At 58.7% G+C, this 18,163-nt stretch overlaps 1 protein-coding gene across 1 annotated transcript in view; it reads left to right on the plus strand.

Moving 5' to 3' along the window:
• Positions 1-18,163, plus strand: part of TTF2 (transcription termination factor 2) — a gene marked incomplete at its 3' end in the record, with an annotated part of 188,190 nt that overhangs the window by 86,869 nt on the left and 83,158 nt on the right. The window contains exons 8-9 of the mRNA XM_075584603.1: positions 8,417-8,574; positions 10,981-11,062. Coding sequence (XP_075440718.1) covers positions 8,417-8,574; positions 10,981-11,062 — 240 coding nt within the window. The remainder of the gene's footprint in view (positions 1-8,416; positions 8,575-10,980; positions 11,063-18,163) is intronic.

Raw genomic sequence — 18,163 nt, forward strand, 5'->3', positions numbered from 1 at the left:
TGTGGCAAAGGCGATCCTACCACGCAGGAAATGGGAGCATAAACCCCACCGTGTGTACTGTCATGGAGGGACTCCGAGATGTGTACTGTCATGGAGGGTCTCCGAGATGTGTACTGGCATGGAGGGACTCCGAGATGTGCACTGCCATGGAGGGACTCCGAGATGTGTACTGCAATGGAGGGACTCCGAGATGTGTACTGTCATGGAGGGGCTCCGAGATGTGTACTGCCATGGAGGGACTCCGAGATGTGTACTGCCATGGAGGGGCTCCGAGATGTGTACCGCCATGGAGGGACTCAGAGATGTGTACTGTCATGGAGGGACTCCGAGATGTGTACTGTCATGGAGGGGCTACGAGATGTGTACTGCCATGGAGGGACTCCGAGATGTGTACTGCCATGGAGGGGCTCCGAGATGTGTACCGTCATGGAGGGGCTCCGAGATGTGTACTGCCATGGAGGGGCTCCGAGATGTGTACTGTCATGGAGGGACTCCGAGATGTGTTCTGTCATGGAGGGACTCCGAGATGTGTACTGCCATGGAGGGACTCCGAGATGTGTACTGCCATGGAGGGGCTCCGAGATGTGTACTGCCATGGAGGGACTCCGAGATGTGTACTGCCATGGAGGGGCTCCGAGATGTGTACTGTCATGGAGGGGCTCCGAGATGTGTACTGCCATGGAGGGACTCCGAGATGTGTACTGCCATGGAGGGACTCCGAGATGTGTACTGCCATGGAGGGACTCCGAGATGTGTACTGCCATGGAGGGACTCCGAGATGTGTACTGCCATGGAGGGGCTCCGAGATGTGTACTGCCATGGAGGGACTCCGAGATGTGTACTGCCATGGAGGGACTCCGAGATGTGTACTGCCATGGAGGGGCTCCGAGATGTGTACTGTCATGGAGGGACTCCGAGATGTGTACCGCCATGGAGGGGCTCCGAGATGTGTACCGTCATGGAGGGACTCCGAGATGTGTACCGCCATGGAGGGACTCCGAGATGTGTACCGCCATGGAGGGACTCCGAGATGTGTACCGCCATGGAGGGACTCCGAGATGTGTACCGTCATGGAGGGGCTCCGAGATGTGTACCGCCATGGAGGGACTCAGAGATGTGTACTGCCATGGAGGGACTCCGAGATGTGTACTGCCATGGAGGGACTCCGAGATGTGTACTGCCATGGAGGGACTCCGAGATGTGTACTGTCATGGAGGGGCTCCGAGATGTGTACTGCCATGGAGGGACTCCGAGATATGCACTGCCATGGAGGGACTCCGAGATGTGTACTGCCATGGAGGGGCTCCGAGATGTGTACTGCCATGGAGGGGCTCCGAGATGTGTACTGCCATGGAGGGACTCCGAGATGTGTACTGCCATGGAGGGGCTCCGAGATGTGTACTGCCATGGAGGGACTCCGAGATGTGTACCGCCATGGAGGGACTCCGAGATGTGTACCGCCATGGAGGGGCTCCGAGATGTGTACCGTCATGGAGGGACTCCGAGATGTGTACTGTCATGGAGGGACTCCGAGATGTGTACTGTCATGGAGGGACTCCGAGATGTGTACTGCCATGGAGGGACTCCGAGATGTGTACTGCCATGGAGGGACTCCGAGATGTGTACTGCCATGGAGGGACTCCGAGATGTGTACCGCCATGGAGGGGCTCCGAGATGTGTACCGTCATGGAGGGACTCCGAGATGTGTACTGTCATGGAGGGACTCCGAGATGTGTACTGTCATGGAGGGACTCCGAGATGTGTACTGCCATGGAGGGACTCCGAGATGTGTACTGCCATGGAGGGGCTCCGAGATGTGTACTGCCATGGAGGGACTCCGAGATGTGTACTGCCATGGAGGGGCTCCGAGATGTGTACTGTCATGGAGGGACTCCGAGATGTGTACCGCCATGGAGGGGCTCCGAGATGTGTACCGTCATGGAGGGACTCCGAGATGTGTACCGCCATGGAGGGACTCCGAGATGTGTACCGCCATGGAGGGACTCCGAGATGTGTACCGCCATGGAGGGACTCCGAGATGTGTACCGTCATGGAGGGGCTCCGAGATGTGGTTTCTTCTTGCTGGATTCTGCCTCGTGTTATCTGTGGTCTTGTAGATACATAGAAGTATGCATTTCTTACGGTTATTTACACATCTCGGAGCCCCTCCATGGCAGTGCACATCTTGGAGGGACTCAGAGATGTGTACTGCCATGGAGGGACTCCGAGATGTGTACTGCCATGGAGGGACTCCGAGATGTGTACTGCCATGGAGGGACTCCGAGATGTGTACTGCCATGGAGGGACTCCGAGATGTGTACTGTCATGGAGGGGCTCCGAGATGTGTACTGCCATGGAGGGGCTCCGAGATGTGTACTGTCATGGAGGGACTCCGAGATGTGTACTGTCATGGAGGGGCTCCGAGATGTGTACTGCCATGGAGGGGCTCCGAGATGTGTACTGCCATGGAGGGGCTCCGAGATGTGTACTGCCATGGAGGGACTCCGAGATGTGTACTGCCATGGAGGGACTCCGAGATGTGTACTGCCATGGAGGGGCTCCGAGATGTGTACTGCCATGGAGGGACTCCGAGATGTGTACTGCCATGGAGGGGCTCCGAGATGTGTACTGCCATGGAGGGGCTCCGAGATGTGTACTGCCATGGAGGAGCTCCGAGATGTGTACTGCCATGGAGGGGCTCCGAGATGTGTACTGCCATGGAGGGGCTCCGAGATGTGTACTGCCATGGAGGGGCTCCAAGATGTGCACTGCCATGGAGGGGCTCCGAGATGTGTAAATAACCGTAAGAAATGCATACTTCTATGTATCTACAAGACCACAGATAACACGAGGCAGAATCCAGCAAGAAGAAACCACCACTGATGTATCGTGCATCCTTCTGGAACTAGCAACGGCAATGAATGGCATGGCGAATGGACAGGCCCTGTGGGAACATGGAGTAACTACCGAAATGTTGGGGAAGAAGAGCAGATCCTTGCAGAACTCTTTACATGCGGCTCGGACAGCTGGACAATTCCAGAGTACTGACCCAGTTATCCTCATCCACAAGGAAGGAGAAAAATGACCAAGAACCACAGACTAATCGGTCTACTAACAATTGTGACGGGTGACCAGGCTCCACTAAGTCCGGCAGCCCAGAGGGTCCTCCCCACAGGGAGTCTCTGTTCTCCGGTCTCAGTTCTCCGCCCTGACCCGTCCACTTAGCACCCCGACACCTCTCAACATCCCGTCTCTTCTTGAACTACGGACTCTATGCAGGCTTGCTGGCACCTTAACCAGATGCCCTGACGGACTGCGTAGAGCCTTATAATAATTGTACAAAGTACACAAAACATATTTTAATACATGGGGGACCTTGGGGTGAGTCACGACTGTACTGGATATAGGACTGAGATATCGGGGCTCGAAAACTAGGAGTCTGGGGGACACGGAGCAGCCCCTGTGTAATTCCACCCGCGTACCGGCAAATCATGCCTGCTCGCCGGGTAGAATTAAGGTAGTACTGGTAGCTTCGGTCCCCGAGCTTACCCAATTATCCCACCTAAAGCTTACACACAGCAAGTTTCACGAGTGGGGTACAGGGAACATGGAAAGTGGAAACGCAGGGTCACTTTGCATGTAAAGATACCTGGCCCCTGGCTTATATTGCTGGGTAGTTGCCAGGGACCCAAGGGCTTCCAGATGGGCTTAACCTGTATTGTATAGCCTGGTTACCCTCGCCCGTCACACCAATCACAAGATGTTTACAGAAATACTTATTGGCTGCAGTGGGCCCCGGACATTCCCCGGCCCAGAGAACATGCCGGATTTCACAGCGAATGCAACACAATGCAACACAATGCAACACAATGCAACACAATGCAACACAATGCAACACATCCAGCTGGAACAAGAAGGGACTCCCAGAATCCCCGGCATCGCCCGCTCGCTTTAGGATTTGTAGATGATGGGAAACGATGTGATGTGCGCACCTCGGCGCTTTTATATGCATACGACAAAGCTGAAGTGTACTTTTTCTATTAATCAAATATTTAACCAGGAAAAAATTAATTAAATGTTCACGTACGTCCTGGTTACCGAATATTGGAATAAAAATTGCAGCACAAACATGTTGAAAGTATGAAACGGTCGGGTCTTGTAGGATCTTAAACAGCTGGCGTTTTTGGGAGACGCAGGTTAATTGTTCCAGAAGTGAGGTGCTAAGTAAGTGAGACCGGCTTCTTTATTGGGCCATAAGCGGGCTTCTGGGAGCGGGTATTAGGGGATCAGCGCTGTGTACATTAGGGGGAGATGAGGTATAAGCGGGCTTCTGGGAGCGGGTATTAGGGGATCAGCACTGTGTACATTAGGGGGAGATGAGGTATAAGCAGGCTTCTGGGAGCGGGTATTAGGGGATCAGCGCTGTGTACATTAGGGGGAGATGAGGTATAAGCGGGCTTCTGGGAGCGGGTATTAGGGGATCAGCGCTGTGTACATTAGGGGGAGATGAGGTATAAGCGGGCTTCTGGGAGCGGGTATTAGGGGATCAGCGCTGTGTACATTAGGGGGAGATGAGGTATAAGCGGGCTTCTGGGAGCGGGTATTAGGGGATCAGCGCTGTGTACATTAGGGGGAGATGAGGTATAAGCGGGCTTCTGGGAGCGGGTATTAGGGGATCAGCACTGTGTACATTAGGGGGAGATGAGGTATAAGCGGGCTTCTGGGAGCGGGTATTAGGGGATCAGCGCTGTGTACATTAGGGGGAGATGAGGTATAAGCGGGCTTCTGGGAGCGGGTATTAGGGGATCAGCGCTGTGTACATTAGGGGGAGATGAGGTATAAGCGGGCTTCTGGGAGCGGGTATTAGGGGATCAGCGCTGTGTACATTAGGGGGAGATGAGGTATAAGCGGGCTTCTGGGAGCGGGTATTAGGGGATCAGCACTGTGTACATTAGGGGGAGATGAGGTATAAGCGGGCTTCTGGGAGCGGGTATTAGGGGATCAGCGCTGTGTACATTAGGGGGAGATGAGGTATAAGCGGGCTTCTGGGAGCGGGTATTAGGGGATCAGCGCTGTGTACATTAGGGGGAGATGAGGTATAAGCGGGCTTCTGGGAGCGGGTATTAGGGGATCAGCGCTGTGTACATTAGGGGGAGATGAGGTATAAGCAGGCTTCTGGGAGCGGGTATTAGGGGATCAGCGCTGTGTACATTAGGGGGAGATGAGGTATAAGCAGGCTTCTGGGAGCGGGTATTAGGGGATCAGCACTGTGTACATTAGGGGGAGATGAGGTATAAGCGGGCTTCTGGGAGCGGGTATTAGGGGATCAGCACTGTGTACATTAGGGGGGAGATGAGGTATAAGCAGGCTTCTGGGAGCGGGTATTAGGGGATCAGCGCTGTGTACATTAGGGGGAGATGAGGTATAAGCGGGCTTCTGGGAGCGGGTATTAGGGGATCAGCACTGTGTACATTAGGGGGAGATGAGGTATAAGCAGGCTTCTGGGAGCGGGTATTAGGGGATCAGCACTGTGTACATTAGGGGGAGATGAGGTATAAGCGGGCTTCTGGGAGCGGGTATTAGGGGATCAGCGCTGTGTACATTAGGGGGAGATGAGGTATAAGCAGGCTTCTGGGAGCGGGTATTAGGGGATCAGCGCTGTGTACATTAGGGGGAGATGAGGTATAAGCAGGCTTCTGGGAGCGGGTATTAGGGGATCAGCGCTGTGTACATTAGGGGGAGATGAGGTATAAGCGGGCTTCTGGGAGCGGGTATTAGGGGATCAGCGCTGTGTACATTAGGGGGAGATGAGGTATAAGCAAGGCTTCTGGGAGCGGGTATTAGGGGATCAGCACTGTGTACATTAGGGGGAGATGAGGTATAAGCGGGCTTCTGGGAGCGGGTATTAAGGGATCAGCGCTGTGTACATTAGGGGGAGATGAGGTATAAGCGGGCTTCTGGGAGCGGGTATTAGGGGATCAGCGCTGTGTACATTAGGGGGAGATGAGGTATAAGCAGGCTTCTGGGAGCGGGTATTAGGGGATCAGCACTGTGTACATTAGGGGGAGATGAGGTATAAGCGGGCTTCTGGGAGCGGGTATTAAGGGATCAGCGCTGTGTACATTAGGGGGAGATGAGGTATAAGCGGGCTTCTGGGAGCGGGTATTAGGGGATCAGCGCTGTGTACATTAGGGGGAGATGAGGTATAAGCGGGCTTCTGGGAGCGGGTATTAGGGGATCAGCACTGTGTACATTAGGGGTGAGATGAGGTATAAGCGGGCTTCTGGGAGCGGGTATTAGGTGATCAGCGCTGTGTACATTAGGGGGAGATGAGGTATAAGCGGGCTTCTGGGAGCGGGTATTAGGGGATCAGCGCTGTGTACATTAGGGGGAGATGAGGTATAAGCGGGCTTCTGGGAGCGGGTATTAGGGGATCAGCGCTGTGTACATTAGGGGGAGATGAGGTATAAGCAGGCTTCTGGGAGCGGGTATTAGGGGATCAGCGCTGTGTACATTAGGGGGAGATGAGGTATAAGCGGGCTTCTGGGAGCGGGTATTAGGGGATCAGCGCTGTGTACATTAGGGGGAGATGAGGTATAAGCGGGCTTCTGGGAGCGGGTATTAGGGGATCAGCGCTGTGTACATTAGGGGGAGATGAGGTATAAGCGGGCTTCTGGGAGCGGGTATTAGGGGATCAGCGCTGTGTACATTAGGGGGAGATGAGGTATAAGCAGGCTTCTGGGAGCGGGTATTAGGGGATCAGCGCTGTGTACATTAGGGGGAGATGAGGTATAAGCGGGCTTCTGGGAGCGGGTATTAGGGGATCAGCGCTGTGTACATTAGGGGGAGATGAGGTATAAGCGGGCTTCTGGGAGCGGGTATTAGGGGATCAGCGCTGTGTACATTAGGGGGAGATGAGGTATAAGCAGGCTTCTGGGAGCGGGTATTAGGGGATCAGCACTGTGTACATTAGGGGGAGATGAGGTATAAGCAGGCTTCTGGGAGCGGGTATTAGGGGATCAGCGCTGTGTACATTAGGGGGAGATGAGGTATAAGCGGGCTTCTGGGAGCGGGTATTAGGGGATCAGCACTGTGTACATTAGGGGGAGATGAGGTATAAGCAGGCTTCTGGGAGCGGGTATTAGGGGATCAGCACTGTGTACATTAGGGGGAGATGAGGTATAAGCGGGCTTCTGGGAGCGGGTATTAGGGGATCAGCGCTGTGTACATTAGGGGTAGAAACCTGCTCAGCTAGGTACCTTGTATAGGGAATATGTGAAAGTTAGACAGGAGAAATGTACTTCCATTCGCACTCTGGATACCTGATCTCGTCCCGGGAACGCAGCGCGATGTACGTACTGTCATGAGACACAGCGCGATCTACGTACTGTCATGAGAAACAGCGCAATGTACTTACTGTCATGAGACACAGCGCGATGTACGTACTGTCATGAGACACAGCGGCAAACATGGGTGTATAGAATATGAAGTTATTTGGTGTGCTGTACCATACATTTGGGGTGCTCTAACATACATTTGGGGTGCTGTACCATACATTTTGGGTGCTGTACCATACATTTGGGGTGCTGTACCATACATGTGTGTGTATGTTCATTCAGTTAACTTTACATATCCATATCCAAATGTCAAATTAGACACTGCGACTTACACTCAACACTTTGATGGTGTGAAAGCGTAGAAATAAAATCAATGAGTCAAGGGTTCAAAGTATCAACGTGAGTTTATCTGCACCAAGGTACAAGTGAGAGAGAATTCAAAAATGAACTCATGCCTCTGAAAACATATTGCTTGATATCACATTTTTATACATTTCAAAATGAGTAATACGCCCCTTAAGGGGGCTGGCTTAGAGATAAAAAACAATATGATGACTTATACAAAAATACTTATTAATACATAAATATGCTTCACATGCTATATTCTTATCCTATATATCACCGCAATTTGGGCCCCTTAACCTTCTGACTTAAGGAGTAACCCTGTTTAGCCCTCTGTGTGTACGTTATCTGTCAGATAACAGAACCTAAGGTCAGCAGAAATGTCTAAGGCAGGAAAAACCTCTTACAATTTCAATTTCATGACTCATAGGAATTATACAAGGGCGAGTTACAGCTAGGAGCGATACTCTGCAGGATATCAATCATTCACAGATCATACACAAATATACATACATTCAAATACTCAAAATGGCTACTATGCCAAAAATGGTGGTGATGATAGTCTGTCTTCATATAGCCTGAGCCACACACATTATCTCAATCTTCACAATGGTCTATGGTTCTTCTGTAACCTTGAGAGGGACACGATAGTATTTGGCAGATCATACAAATACACACATCAATGTGTCATAATATACACCCACCCACGTGTATGTGTCGTGGCTCCTCTCCTGCAGTGGCCCCGCAGTGGCAGAGTTTGTACGGGGGCCGAATGACTGAGGATCGTCTGTTCGCCGTGAGGAACGCAACCAGCGAGACCATCGACCACCTTCACAAGAGCATGGAGTCCTGTCCCAGCCCCGAGAGCACCGTAGAGGACCCGCTGGGACTGAAGGTACCGGGTGCGGGAGTCCGTGACACGGGGATACACTCGCCCTCTGCACTGACAGCCGGGCTATGTTCACCGTGTCCTGCACACACAGGAGGGAACACTGGCTCCTGAGCAACACGTGAAGTGCTACACTCACCCCCTGCACTCCCAGGAGTGACGCACTCACCTCACTGCCACACTCGCCCCCTGCACTCCCAGGAGTGACGCACTCACCTCACTGTCACACTCACCCCCTGCACTCCCAGGAGTGACGCACTCACCTCACTGCCACCCTCACCCCCTGCACTCCCAGGAGTGACGCACTCACCTCACTGCGTGTTCCCTCTCCTGTACAGACTATATTATTACAGAAGTAAAACAGAAGCCGAGTTTGAGCTCCAGAGAGAGCACTATAAAGGGACTGTGGTATATCTCCATATACTCCTGGTCTCCGCCCGCTCTCTCCTTTCATGTGAGTAACACGTGAGTAACACGTGAGTAACACGTGAGTAACACGATTGAATTGGGCAGATCAAAGCAGTTAAATGTATATCTCCTTATTCTCATGCACCATGCTGATTTACACATTGTTTTTTCTCCTGATCAAACCGTTTTCTTCCTAATCCCCCTCCCCCTCTGTGTTGCCCCTCCCCCTCTGTGTTGCCCCTCCCCCCTCTGTGTTGCCCCTCCCCCCTTTGTGTTGCCCCTCCCCCCCTCTGTCGCCCTTCCCCCCTCTGTCGCCCTTCCCCCCTCTGTCGCCCTTCCCCCCCTCTGTGTCGCCCCTCCCCCCTCTGTGTCGCCCCTCCCCCCCTCTGTGTCGCCCCTCCCCCCCTCTGTGTCGCCCCTCCCCCCTCTGTGTCGCCCCTCCCCCCCTCTGTGTCGCCCCTCTCCCCCTATGTGTTGCCCCTCCCCCCCTCTGTCGCCCCTCCCCCCTCTGTCGCCCTCCCCCCCTCTGTGTCGCCCTTCCCCCCCTCTGTGTCGCCCCTCCCCCCTCTGTGTCGCCCCTCCCCCTCTGTGTCACCCCTCCCCCCCTCTGTGTCGCCCCTCTCCCCCTCCCTGTGTCGCCCCTCTCCCCCTCCCTGTGTCGCCCCTCTCCCCCTCCCTGTGTCGCCCCTCTCCCCCTCCCGGTGTCGCCCCTCTCCCCTCCCGGTGTCGCCCCTCTCCCCCTCCCGTGTCGCCCCTCTCCCCCTCCCGGTGTCGCCCCTCTCCCCCTCCCGGTGTCGCCCTCTCCCCTCCGGTGTCGCCCCTCTCCCCTCCCGGTGTCGCCCCTCTCCCCCTCCGGTGTCGCCCCTCTGCCCCTCCCGGTGTCGCCCCTCTCCCCCTCCCGGTGTCGCCCCTCTCCCCCTCCCTGTGTCGCCCCTCTCCCCTCCCGGTGTCGCCCCTCTCCCCCTCCCGGTGTCGCCCCTCTCCCCCTCCCGGTGTCGCCCCTCTCCCCCTCCCGGTGTCGCCCCTCTCCCCTCCCGGTGTCGCCCCTCTCCCCCTCCCGGTGTCGCCCCTCTCCCCCTCCCGGTGTCGCCCCTCTCCCCCTCCCGGTGTCGCCCTCTGTGCCCCTCCCGGTGTCGCCCCTCTGCCCCTCCGGTGTCGCCCCTCTCCCCCTCCCGGTGTCGCCCCTCTCCCCCTCCCGGTGTCGCCCCTCTCCCCCTCCCCGGTGTCGCCCCTCTGCCCCTCCCGGTGTCGCCCCTCTCCCCCTCCCGGTGTCGCCCCTCTCCCCCTCCCGGTGTCGCCCCTCTCCCCTCCCGGTGTCGCCCCTCTCCCCCCTCCCGGTGTCGCCCCTCTCCCCCTCCCGGTGTCGCCCCTCTCCCCCTCCCGGTGTCGCCCCTCTCCCCCTCCGGTGTCGCCCCTCTGCCCCTCCGGTGTCGCCCCTCTCCCCCTCCCGGTGTCGCCCCTCTCCCCCCTCCCGGTGTCGCCCCTCTCCCCCTCCCGGTGTCGCCCCTCTCCCCCTCCCGGTGTCGCCCCTCTCCCCCTCCCGGTGTCGCCCCTCTCCCCCTCCCTGTGTCGCCCCTCTCCCCCTCCCGGTGTCGCCCCTCTCCCCCTCCCGGTGTCGCCCCTCTCCCCCTCCCGGTGTCGCCCCTCTCCCCCTCCCGGTGTCGCCCCTCTCCCCCTCCCGGTGTCGCCCCTCTCCCCCTCCCGGTGTCGCCCCTCTCCCCCTCCCGGTGTCGCCCTCTGCCCCTCCCGGTGTCGCCCCTCTGTGCCCCTCCCGGTGTCGCCCCTCTCCCCTCCCGGTGTCGCCCCTCTCCCCCTCCCTGTGTCGCCCCTCTCCCCCTCCCGGTGTCGCCCCTCTCCCCCTCCCGGTGTCGCCCCTCTCCCCCTCCCGGTGTCGCCCCTCTGCCCCTCCCGGTGTCGCCCCTCTCCCCCTCCCTGTGTCGCCCCTCTCCCCCTCCCTGTGTCGCCCCTCTCTCCCCCTCCCTGTGTCGCCCCTCTCTCCCCCAGGTCCCGTTGCTGCTGCATCAGAAGCAGGCTCTGGCCTGGCTGCTCTGGCGCGAGGCTCAGACACCGCAGGGCGGCATTCTTGGTAAGGAGCATCCGCTGGGAGTAAGGGACCGAAGAGGCCTCTCTCTCATAGTCTGTACCTCTTAGGCTACCCCGCCCGCCCCCCCTCCCCCCCTGCTTCCCCCCCCCCTCCATAGTCCAGCGTGGAGGGACCGGGAGAGGGATAGCACCGTTTAGTAGACACCGCCTATAATGTTTAAGTAATAATGCATAGATGGTGCTGAATCCCAGTAAGTACATGTGTGTCCCCCCCCACACAGAGATCCGCGCCCCCTAAATGTGTGTCCCCCCCACACCGAGATCCGCGGCCCCTAAATGTATGTCCCCCCCACACCGAGATCCGCGGCCCCTAAATGTATGTCCCCCCCACACCGAGATCTGCGGCCCCTAAATGTATGTCCCCCCCACACAGATCCGCGGCCCCTAAATGTATGTCCCCCCCACACAGAGATCCGCGCCCCCTAAATGTATGTCCCCCCCCACACAGAGATCCGCGGCCCCTAAATGTATGTCCCCCCCACACGGAGATCCGCGGCCCCTAAATGTATGTCCCCCCCCACACAGAGATCCGCGGCCCCTAAATGTATGTCCCCCCCCACACAGAGATCCGCGGCCCCTAAATGTATGTCCCCCCCCACACACAGAGATCCGCGGCCCCTAAATGTATGTCCCCCCCCCCCCCCCACACAGAGATCCGCGGCCCCTAAATGTATGTCCCCCCCCCCCCCCACACGGAGATCCGCGGCCCCTAAATGTGTGTCCCACCCCCCACACGGAGATCCGTGGCCCCTAAATGTGTGTGTCCCCCCCCCCCCACACAGAGATCCGCGGCCCCTAAATGTATGTCCCCCCCCACACAGAGATCCGCGGCCCCTAAATGTATGTCCCCCCCCACACAGAGATCCGCGGCCCCTAAATGTATGTCCCCCCCCCACGGAGATCCGCGGCCCCTAAATGTGTCCCCCCCCCCACACAGAGAGATCCGCGCCCCCTAAATGTATGTCCCCCCCCCCACACAGAGATCCGCGCCCCCTAAATGTGTGTCCCCCCCACACAGAGAGATCCGCGCCCCCTAAATGTATGTCCCCCCCCCCACACAGAGATCCGCGGCCCCTAAATGTATGTCCCCCCCACACGGAGATCCGCGGCCCCTAAATGTATGTCCCCCCCACACAGATCCGCGGCCCCTAAATGTGTGTCCCCCCCACACAGAGATCCGCGGCCCCTAAATGTATGTCCCCCCCACACAGAGATCCGTGGCCCCTAAATGTATGTCCCCCCCACACAGAGATCCGTGGCCCCTAAATGTATGTCCCCCCGCACACAGAGAATCTGCAGGCCCCTATATTTATGTCCCCCCCCCACACAGAGATCCGCGGCCCCTAAATGTATGTGTCCCCCCCACACAGAGATCCGCGGCCCCTAAATGTATGTCCCCCCCCACACAGAGAATCTGCGGCCCCTATATGTATGTCCCCCCCCCACACAGAGATCCGCGGCCCCTAAATGTATGTCCCCCCCCACACAGAGATCCGTGGCCCCTAAATGTGTGTCCCCCCCCACACAGAGATCCGCGGCCCCTAAATGTGTGTCCCCCCCACACAGAGATCCGCGGCCCCTAAATGTATGTCCCCCCCCCCCACACAGAGATCCGTGGCCCCTAAATGTATGTCCCCCCCACACAGATCCGCGGCCCCTAAATGTGTGTCCCCCCCCCACACGGAGATCTGCGGCCCCTAAATGTATGTCCCCCCCCCCCCCACACAGAGATCCGCGGACCCTAAATGTATGTCCCCCCCCCCCCACACAGAGATCCGCGGCCCCTAAATGTATGTCCCCCCCCCCCACACAGAGATCCGCGGCCCCTAAATGTGTGTCCCCCCCACACAGAGATCCGCGGCCCCTAAATGTATGTCCCCCCCCCACACCGAGATCCGCGGCCCCTAAATGTGTGTCCCCCCCCCCCCCACACAGAGATCCGCGGCCCCTAAATGTATGTCCCCCCCACACAGAGATCCGCGGCCCCTAAATGTATGTCCCCCCCACACGGAGATCCGCGGCCCCTAAATGTGTGTCTCCCCCCCCCCCCACACAGAGATCCGCGGCCCCTAAATGTGTGTCCCCCCCACACAGAGATCCGCGGCCCCTAAATGTATGTCCCCCCCCACACAGAGATCCGCGGCCCCTAAATGTATGTCCCCCCCCACACAGAGATCCGCGGCCCCTAAATGTGTGTCCCCCCCACACAGAGATCCGCGGCCCCTAAATGTGTCCCCCCCCCACACAGAGATCCGCGGCCCCTAAATGTATGTGTCCCCCCACACAGAGATCCGCGGCCCCTAAATGTGTGTCCCCCCCCCACAGAGATCCGCGGCCCCTAAATGTATGTCCCCCCCCCCACACGGAGATCCGCGGCCCCTAAATGTGTGTCCCCCCCACACAGAGATCCGCGGCCCCTAAATGTATGTCCCCCCCACACGGAGATCCGCGGCCCCTAAATGTATGTCCCCCCCCCCCACACGGAGATCCGCGGCCCCTAAATGTATGTCCCCCCCCCACACAGAGATCCGCGGACCCTAAATGTGTGTCCCCCCCACACAGAGATCCGCGGCCCCTATATGTATGTCCCCCCCACACAGAGATCCGCGGCCCCTAAATGTATGTCCCCCCCCACACGGAGATCCGCGGCCCCTATATGTATGTCCCCCCCCACACAGAGATCCGCGGCCCCTAAACGTATGTCCCCCCCCCCACACAGAGATCAGCGGCCCCTAAATGTATGTCCCCCCCACACGGAGATCCGCGCCCCCTAAATGTGTGTCCCCCCCACACGGAGATCCGCGGCCCCTAAATGTATGTCCCCCCCCACACGGAGATCCGCGGCCCCTAAACGTATGTCCCCCCCACACGGAGATCCGCGGCCCCTAAATGTATGTCCCCCCCACACAGAGAGATCCGCGGCCCCTAAATGTATGTCCCCCCCCCCCCACACGGAGATCCGCGGCCCCTAAATGTATGCCCCCCCCCCCACACAGAGATCCGCGGCCCCTAAATGTATGTCCCCCCCCACACAGAGATCCGCGGCCCCTAAATGTATGTCCCCCCCCCCACACAGAGATCCGCGGCCCCTAAATGTATGTCCCCCCCCCACACAGAGATCCGCGGCCCCTAAATGTATGTCCCCCCCCCCCCACACAGAGATCCGCGGCCCCTAAATGTATGTCCCCCCCCACACAGAGATCCGCGGACCCTAAATGTATGTCCCCCCCCCACACAGAGATCCGCGGCCCCTAAATGTATGTGTCCCCCCCACACAGAGATCCGCGGCCCCTAAATGTATGTCCCCCCCCCACACAGAGATCCGCGGCCCCTAAATGTATGTGTCCCCCCCACACAGAGATCCGCGGCCCCTAAATGTATGTCCCCCCCCCACACAGAGAATCTGCGGCCCCTAAATGTGTCCCCCCCCCCCCCACACGGAGATCCGCGGCCCCTAAATGTATGTCCCCCCCCACACAGAGATCCGCGGCCCCTAAATGTATGTGTCCCCCCCCACACAGAGATCCGCGGCCCCTAAATGTATGTCCCCCCCCCCCACACAGAGATCCGTGGCCCCTAAATGTATGTCCCCCCCCCACACAGAGATCCGCGGCCCCTAAATGTGTGTCCCCCCCACACAGAGATCCGCGGACCCTAAATGTATGTCCCCCCCCCACACAGATATCCACGCCCCCTAAATGTATGTCCCCCCCCACACAGAGATCCGCGGCCCCTAAATGTATGTCGTCCCCCCACACGGAGATCCGCGGCCCCTAAATGTATGTCTCTCCCCCCCCCCCCACACAGAGATCCGCGGCCCCTAAATGTATGTCCCCCCCCCCACACAGAGATCCGCGGCCCCTAAATGTATGTGTCCCCCCCCCCCCACACAGAGATCCGCGGCCCCTAAATGTATGTCCCCCCCCCCCCACACAGAGATCCGCGGCCCATAAATGTATGTCCCCCCCCACACAGATATCCACGGCCCCTAAATGTATGTCCCCCCCACACGGAGATCCGCGGCCCCTAAATGTATGTCCCCCCCACACAGAGATCCGCGGCCCCTAAATGTGTGTCCCCCCCACACAGAGATCCGCGGCCCCTAAATGTATGTGTCCCCCCCCCCCACACAGAGATCCGCGGCCCATAAATGTATGTCCCCCCCCCCACACAGAGATCCGCGGCCCCTAAATGTATGTGTCCCCCCCCCCCCACACAGATATCCACGGCCCCTAAATGTATGTCCCCCCCCACACAGAGATCCGCGGCCCATAAATGTATGTCCCCCCCCACACACAGAGATCCGCGGCCCCTAAATGTATGTGTCCCCCCCCCCCACACAGAGATCCGCGGCCCATAAATGTATGTCCCCCCCCACACAGATATCCACGGCCCCTAAATGTATGTCCCCCCCCCACACGGAGATCCGCGGCCCCTAAATGTATGTCCCCCCCACACAGAGATCCGCGCCCCCTAAATATATGTCCCCCCCCACACAGGGATCCACGGCCCCTAAATGTATGTCCCCCCCACACAGAGATCCGCGGCCCCTAAACGTATGTCCCCCCCCACACGGAGATCCGCGGCCCCTAAATGTGTGTCCCCCCCACACGGAGATCCGCGGCCCCTAAATGTATGTCGTCCCCCCACACGGAGATCCGCGGCCCCTAAATGTGTGTCCCCCCCACACGGAGATCCGCGGCCCCTAAATGTATGTCGTCCCCCCACACAGAGATCCGCGGCCCCTAAATGTATGTCCCCCCCCACACAGAGATCCGCGGCCCCTAAATGTATGTCCCCCCCCCACACAGAGATCCGCGGCCCCTAAATGTATGTGTCCCCCCCCCCCCACACAGAGATCCGCGGCCCATAAATGTATGTCCCCCCCCCCACACAGAGATCCGCGGCCCCTAAATGTATGTGTCCCCCCCCCCCACACAGATATCCACGGCCCCTAAATGTATGTCCCCCCCCACACAGAGATCCGCGGCCCATAAATGTATGTCCCCCCCCACACACAGAGATCCGCGGCCCCTAAATGTATGTGTCCCCCCCCCCCCACACAGATATCCACGGCCCCTAAATGTATGTCCCCCCCCACACAGAGATCCGCGGCCCCTAAATGTATGTGTCCCCCCCCCCCACACAGATATCCACGGCCCCTAAATGTATGTCCCCCCCCACACAGAGATCCGCGGCCCATAAATGTATGTCCCCCCCCACACAGATATCCACGGCCCCTAAATGTATGTCCCCCCCCCACACGGAGATCCGCGGCCCCTAAATGTATGTCCCCCCCACACAGAGATCCGCGCCCCCTAAATATATGTCCCCCCCACACAGGGATCCACGGCCCCTAAATGTATGTCCCCCCCACACAGAGATCCGCGGCCCCTAAATGTATGTCCCCCCCCACACAGAGATCCGCGGCCCCTAAACGTATGTCCCCCCCACACGGAGATCCGCGGCCCCTAAATATATGTCCCCCCCCCCCCCACACAGAGATCCGCGGCCCCTAAATGTATGTCCCCCCCCACACGGAGATCCGCGGCCCCTAAATGTATGTCCCCCCCACACGGAGATCCGCGCCCCCTAAATGTATGTCCCCCCCACACGGAGATCCGCGCCCCCTAAATGTGTGTCCCCCCCACACAGAGATCCGCGGCCCCTATATGTATGTCCCCCCCCCACACAGAGATCCGCGGCCCCTAAATGTATGTCCCCCCCCACACGGAGATCCGCGGCCCCTAAATGTATGTCCCCCCCCCACACAGAGATCTGCGGCCCCTAAATGTATGTCCCCCCCACACAGAGATACGCGGCCCCTAAATGTATGTCCCCCCCCACACGGAGATCCGCGGCCCCTAAATGTATGTCCCCCCCACACAGAGAGATCCGCGGCCCCTAAATGTGTGTCCCCCCCCACACGGAGATCCGCGGCCCCTAAATGTATGTCCCCCCCACACAGAGAATCTGCGGCCCCTAAATGTATGTCCCCCCCCACACAGAGATCCGCGGCCCCTAAATGTATGTCCCCCCCACACAGAGATCCGCGGCCCCTAAATGTGTGTCCCCCCCCACACAGAGAATCTGCGGCCCCTAAATGTGTCCCCCCCACACAGAGATCCGCGGCCCCTAAATGTGTGTCCCCCCCCACACACAGAGATCCGCGGCCCCTAAATGTATGTCCCCCCCACACAGAGAGATCCGCGGCCCCTAAATGTGTGTCCCCCCCCACACAGAGAGATCCGCGGCCCCTAAATGTATGTCCCCCCCACAGGGATCCACGGCCCCTAAATGTATGTCCCCCCCACACAGAGATCCGCGGCCCCTATATGTGTGTCCCCCCCCACACAGAGAGATCCGCGGCCCCTAAATGTGTGTCCCCCCCCACACAGAGAGATCCGCGGCCCCTAAATGTGTGTCCCCCCCACACAGGGATCCGCGGCCCCTAAATGTGTGTCCCCCCCACACAGGGATCTGCGGCCCCTAAATGTATGTCCCCCCCCACACAGAGAGATCCGCGGCCCCTAAATGTGTGTCCCCCCCCACACAGAGAGATCCGCGGCCCCTAAATGTGTGTCCCCCCCCACACAGAGAGATCCGCGGCCCCTAAATGTATGTCCCCCCCCCACACAGAGATCTGCGGCCCCTAAATGTATGTCCCCCCCACACAGAGAATCTGCGGCCCCTAAATGTATTTCCCCCCCCACACAGAGATCCGCGGCCCCTAAATGTATGTCCCCCCCACAGAGATCCGCGGCCCCTAAATGTATGTCCCCCCCCCCACAGAGATCCGCGGCCCCTAAATGTATGTCCCCCCCACAGAGATCCGCGGCCCCTAAATGTATGTCCCCCCCACAGAGATCCGCGGCCCCTAAATGTATGTCCCCCCCACAGAGATCCGCGGCCCCTAAATGTGTCCCCCCCCCACACAGAGAGATCCGCGGCCCCTAAATGTGTGTCCCCCCCCACACGGAGATCCGCGGCCCCTAAATTTATGTCCCCCCCACACAGAGAATCTGCGGCCCCTAAATGTGTGTCCCCCCCCACACAGAGATCCGCGGCCCCTAAATGTGTGTCC

The sequence above is a fragment of the Ascaphus truei genome, unplaced genomic scaffold (assembly GCF_040206685.1).
Source record: "Ascaphus truei isolate aAscTru1 unplaced genomic scaffold, aAscTru1.hap1 HAP1_SCAFFOLD_670, whole genome shotgun sequence".
Lineage (NCBI taxonomy): Eukaryota > Metazoa > Chordata > Amphibia > Anura > Ascaphidae > Ascaphus > Ascaphus truei.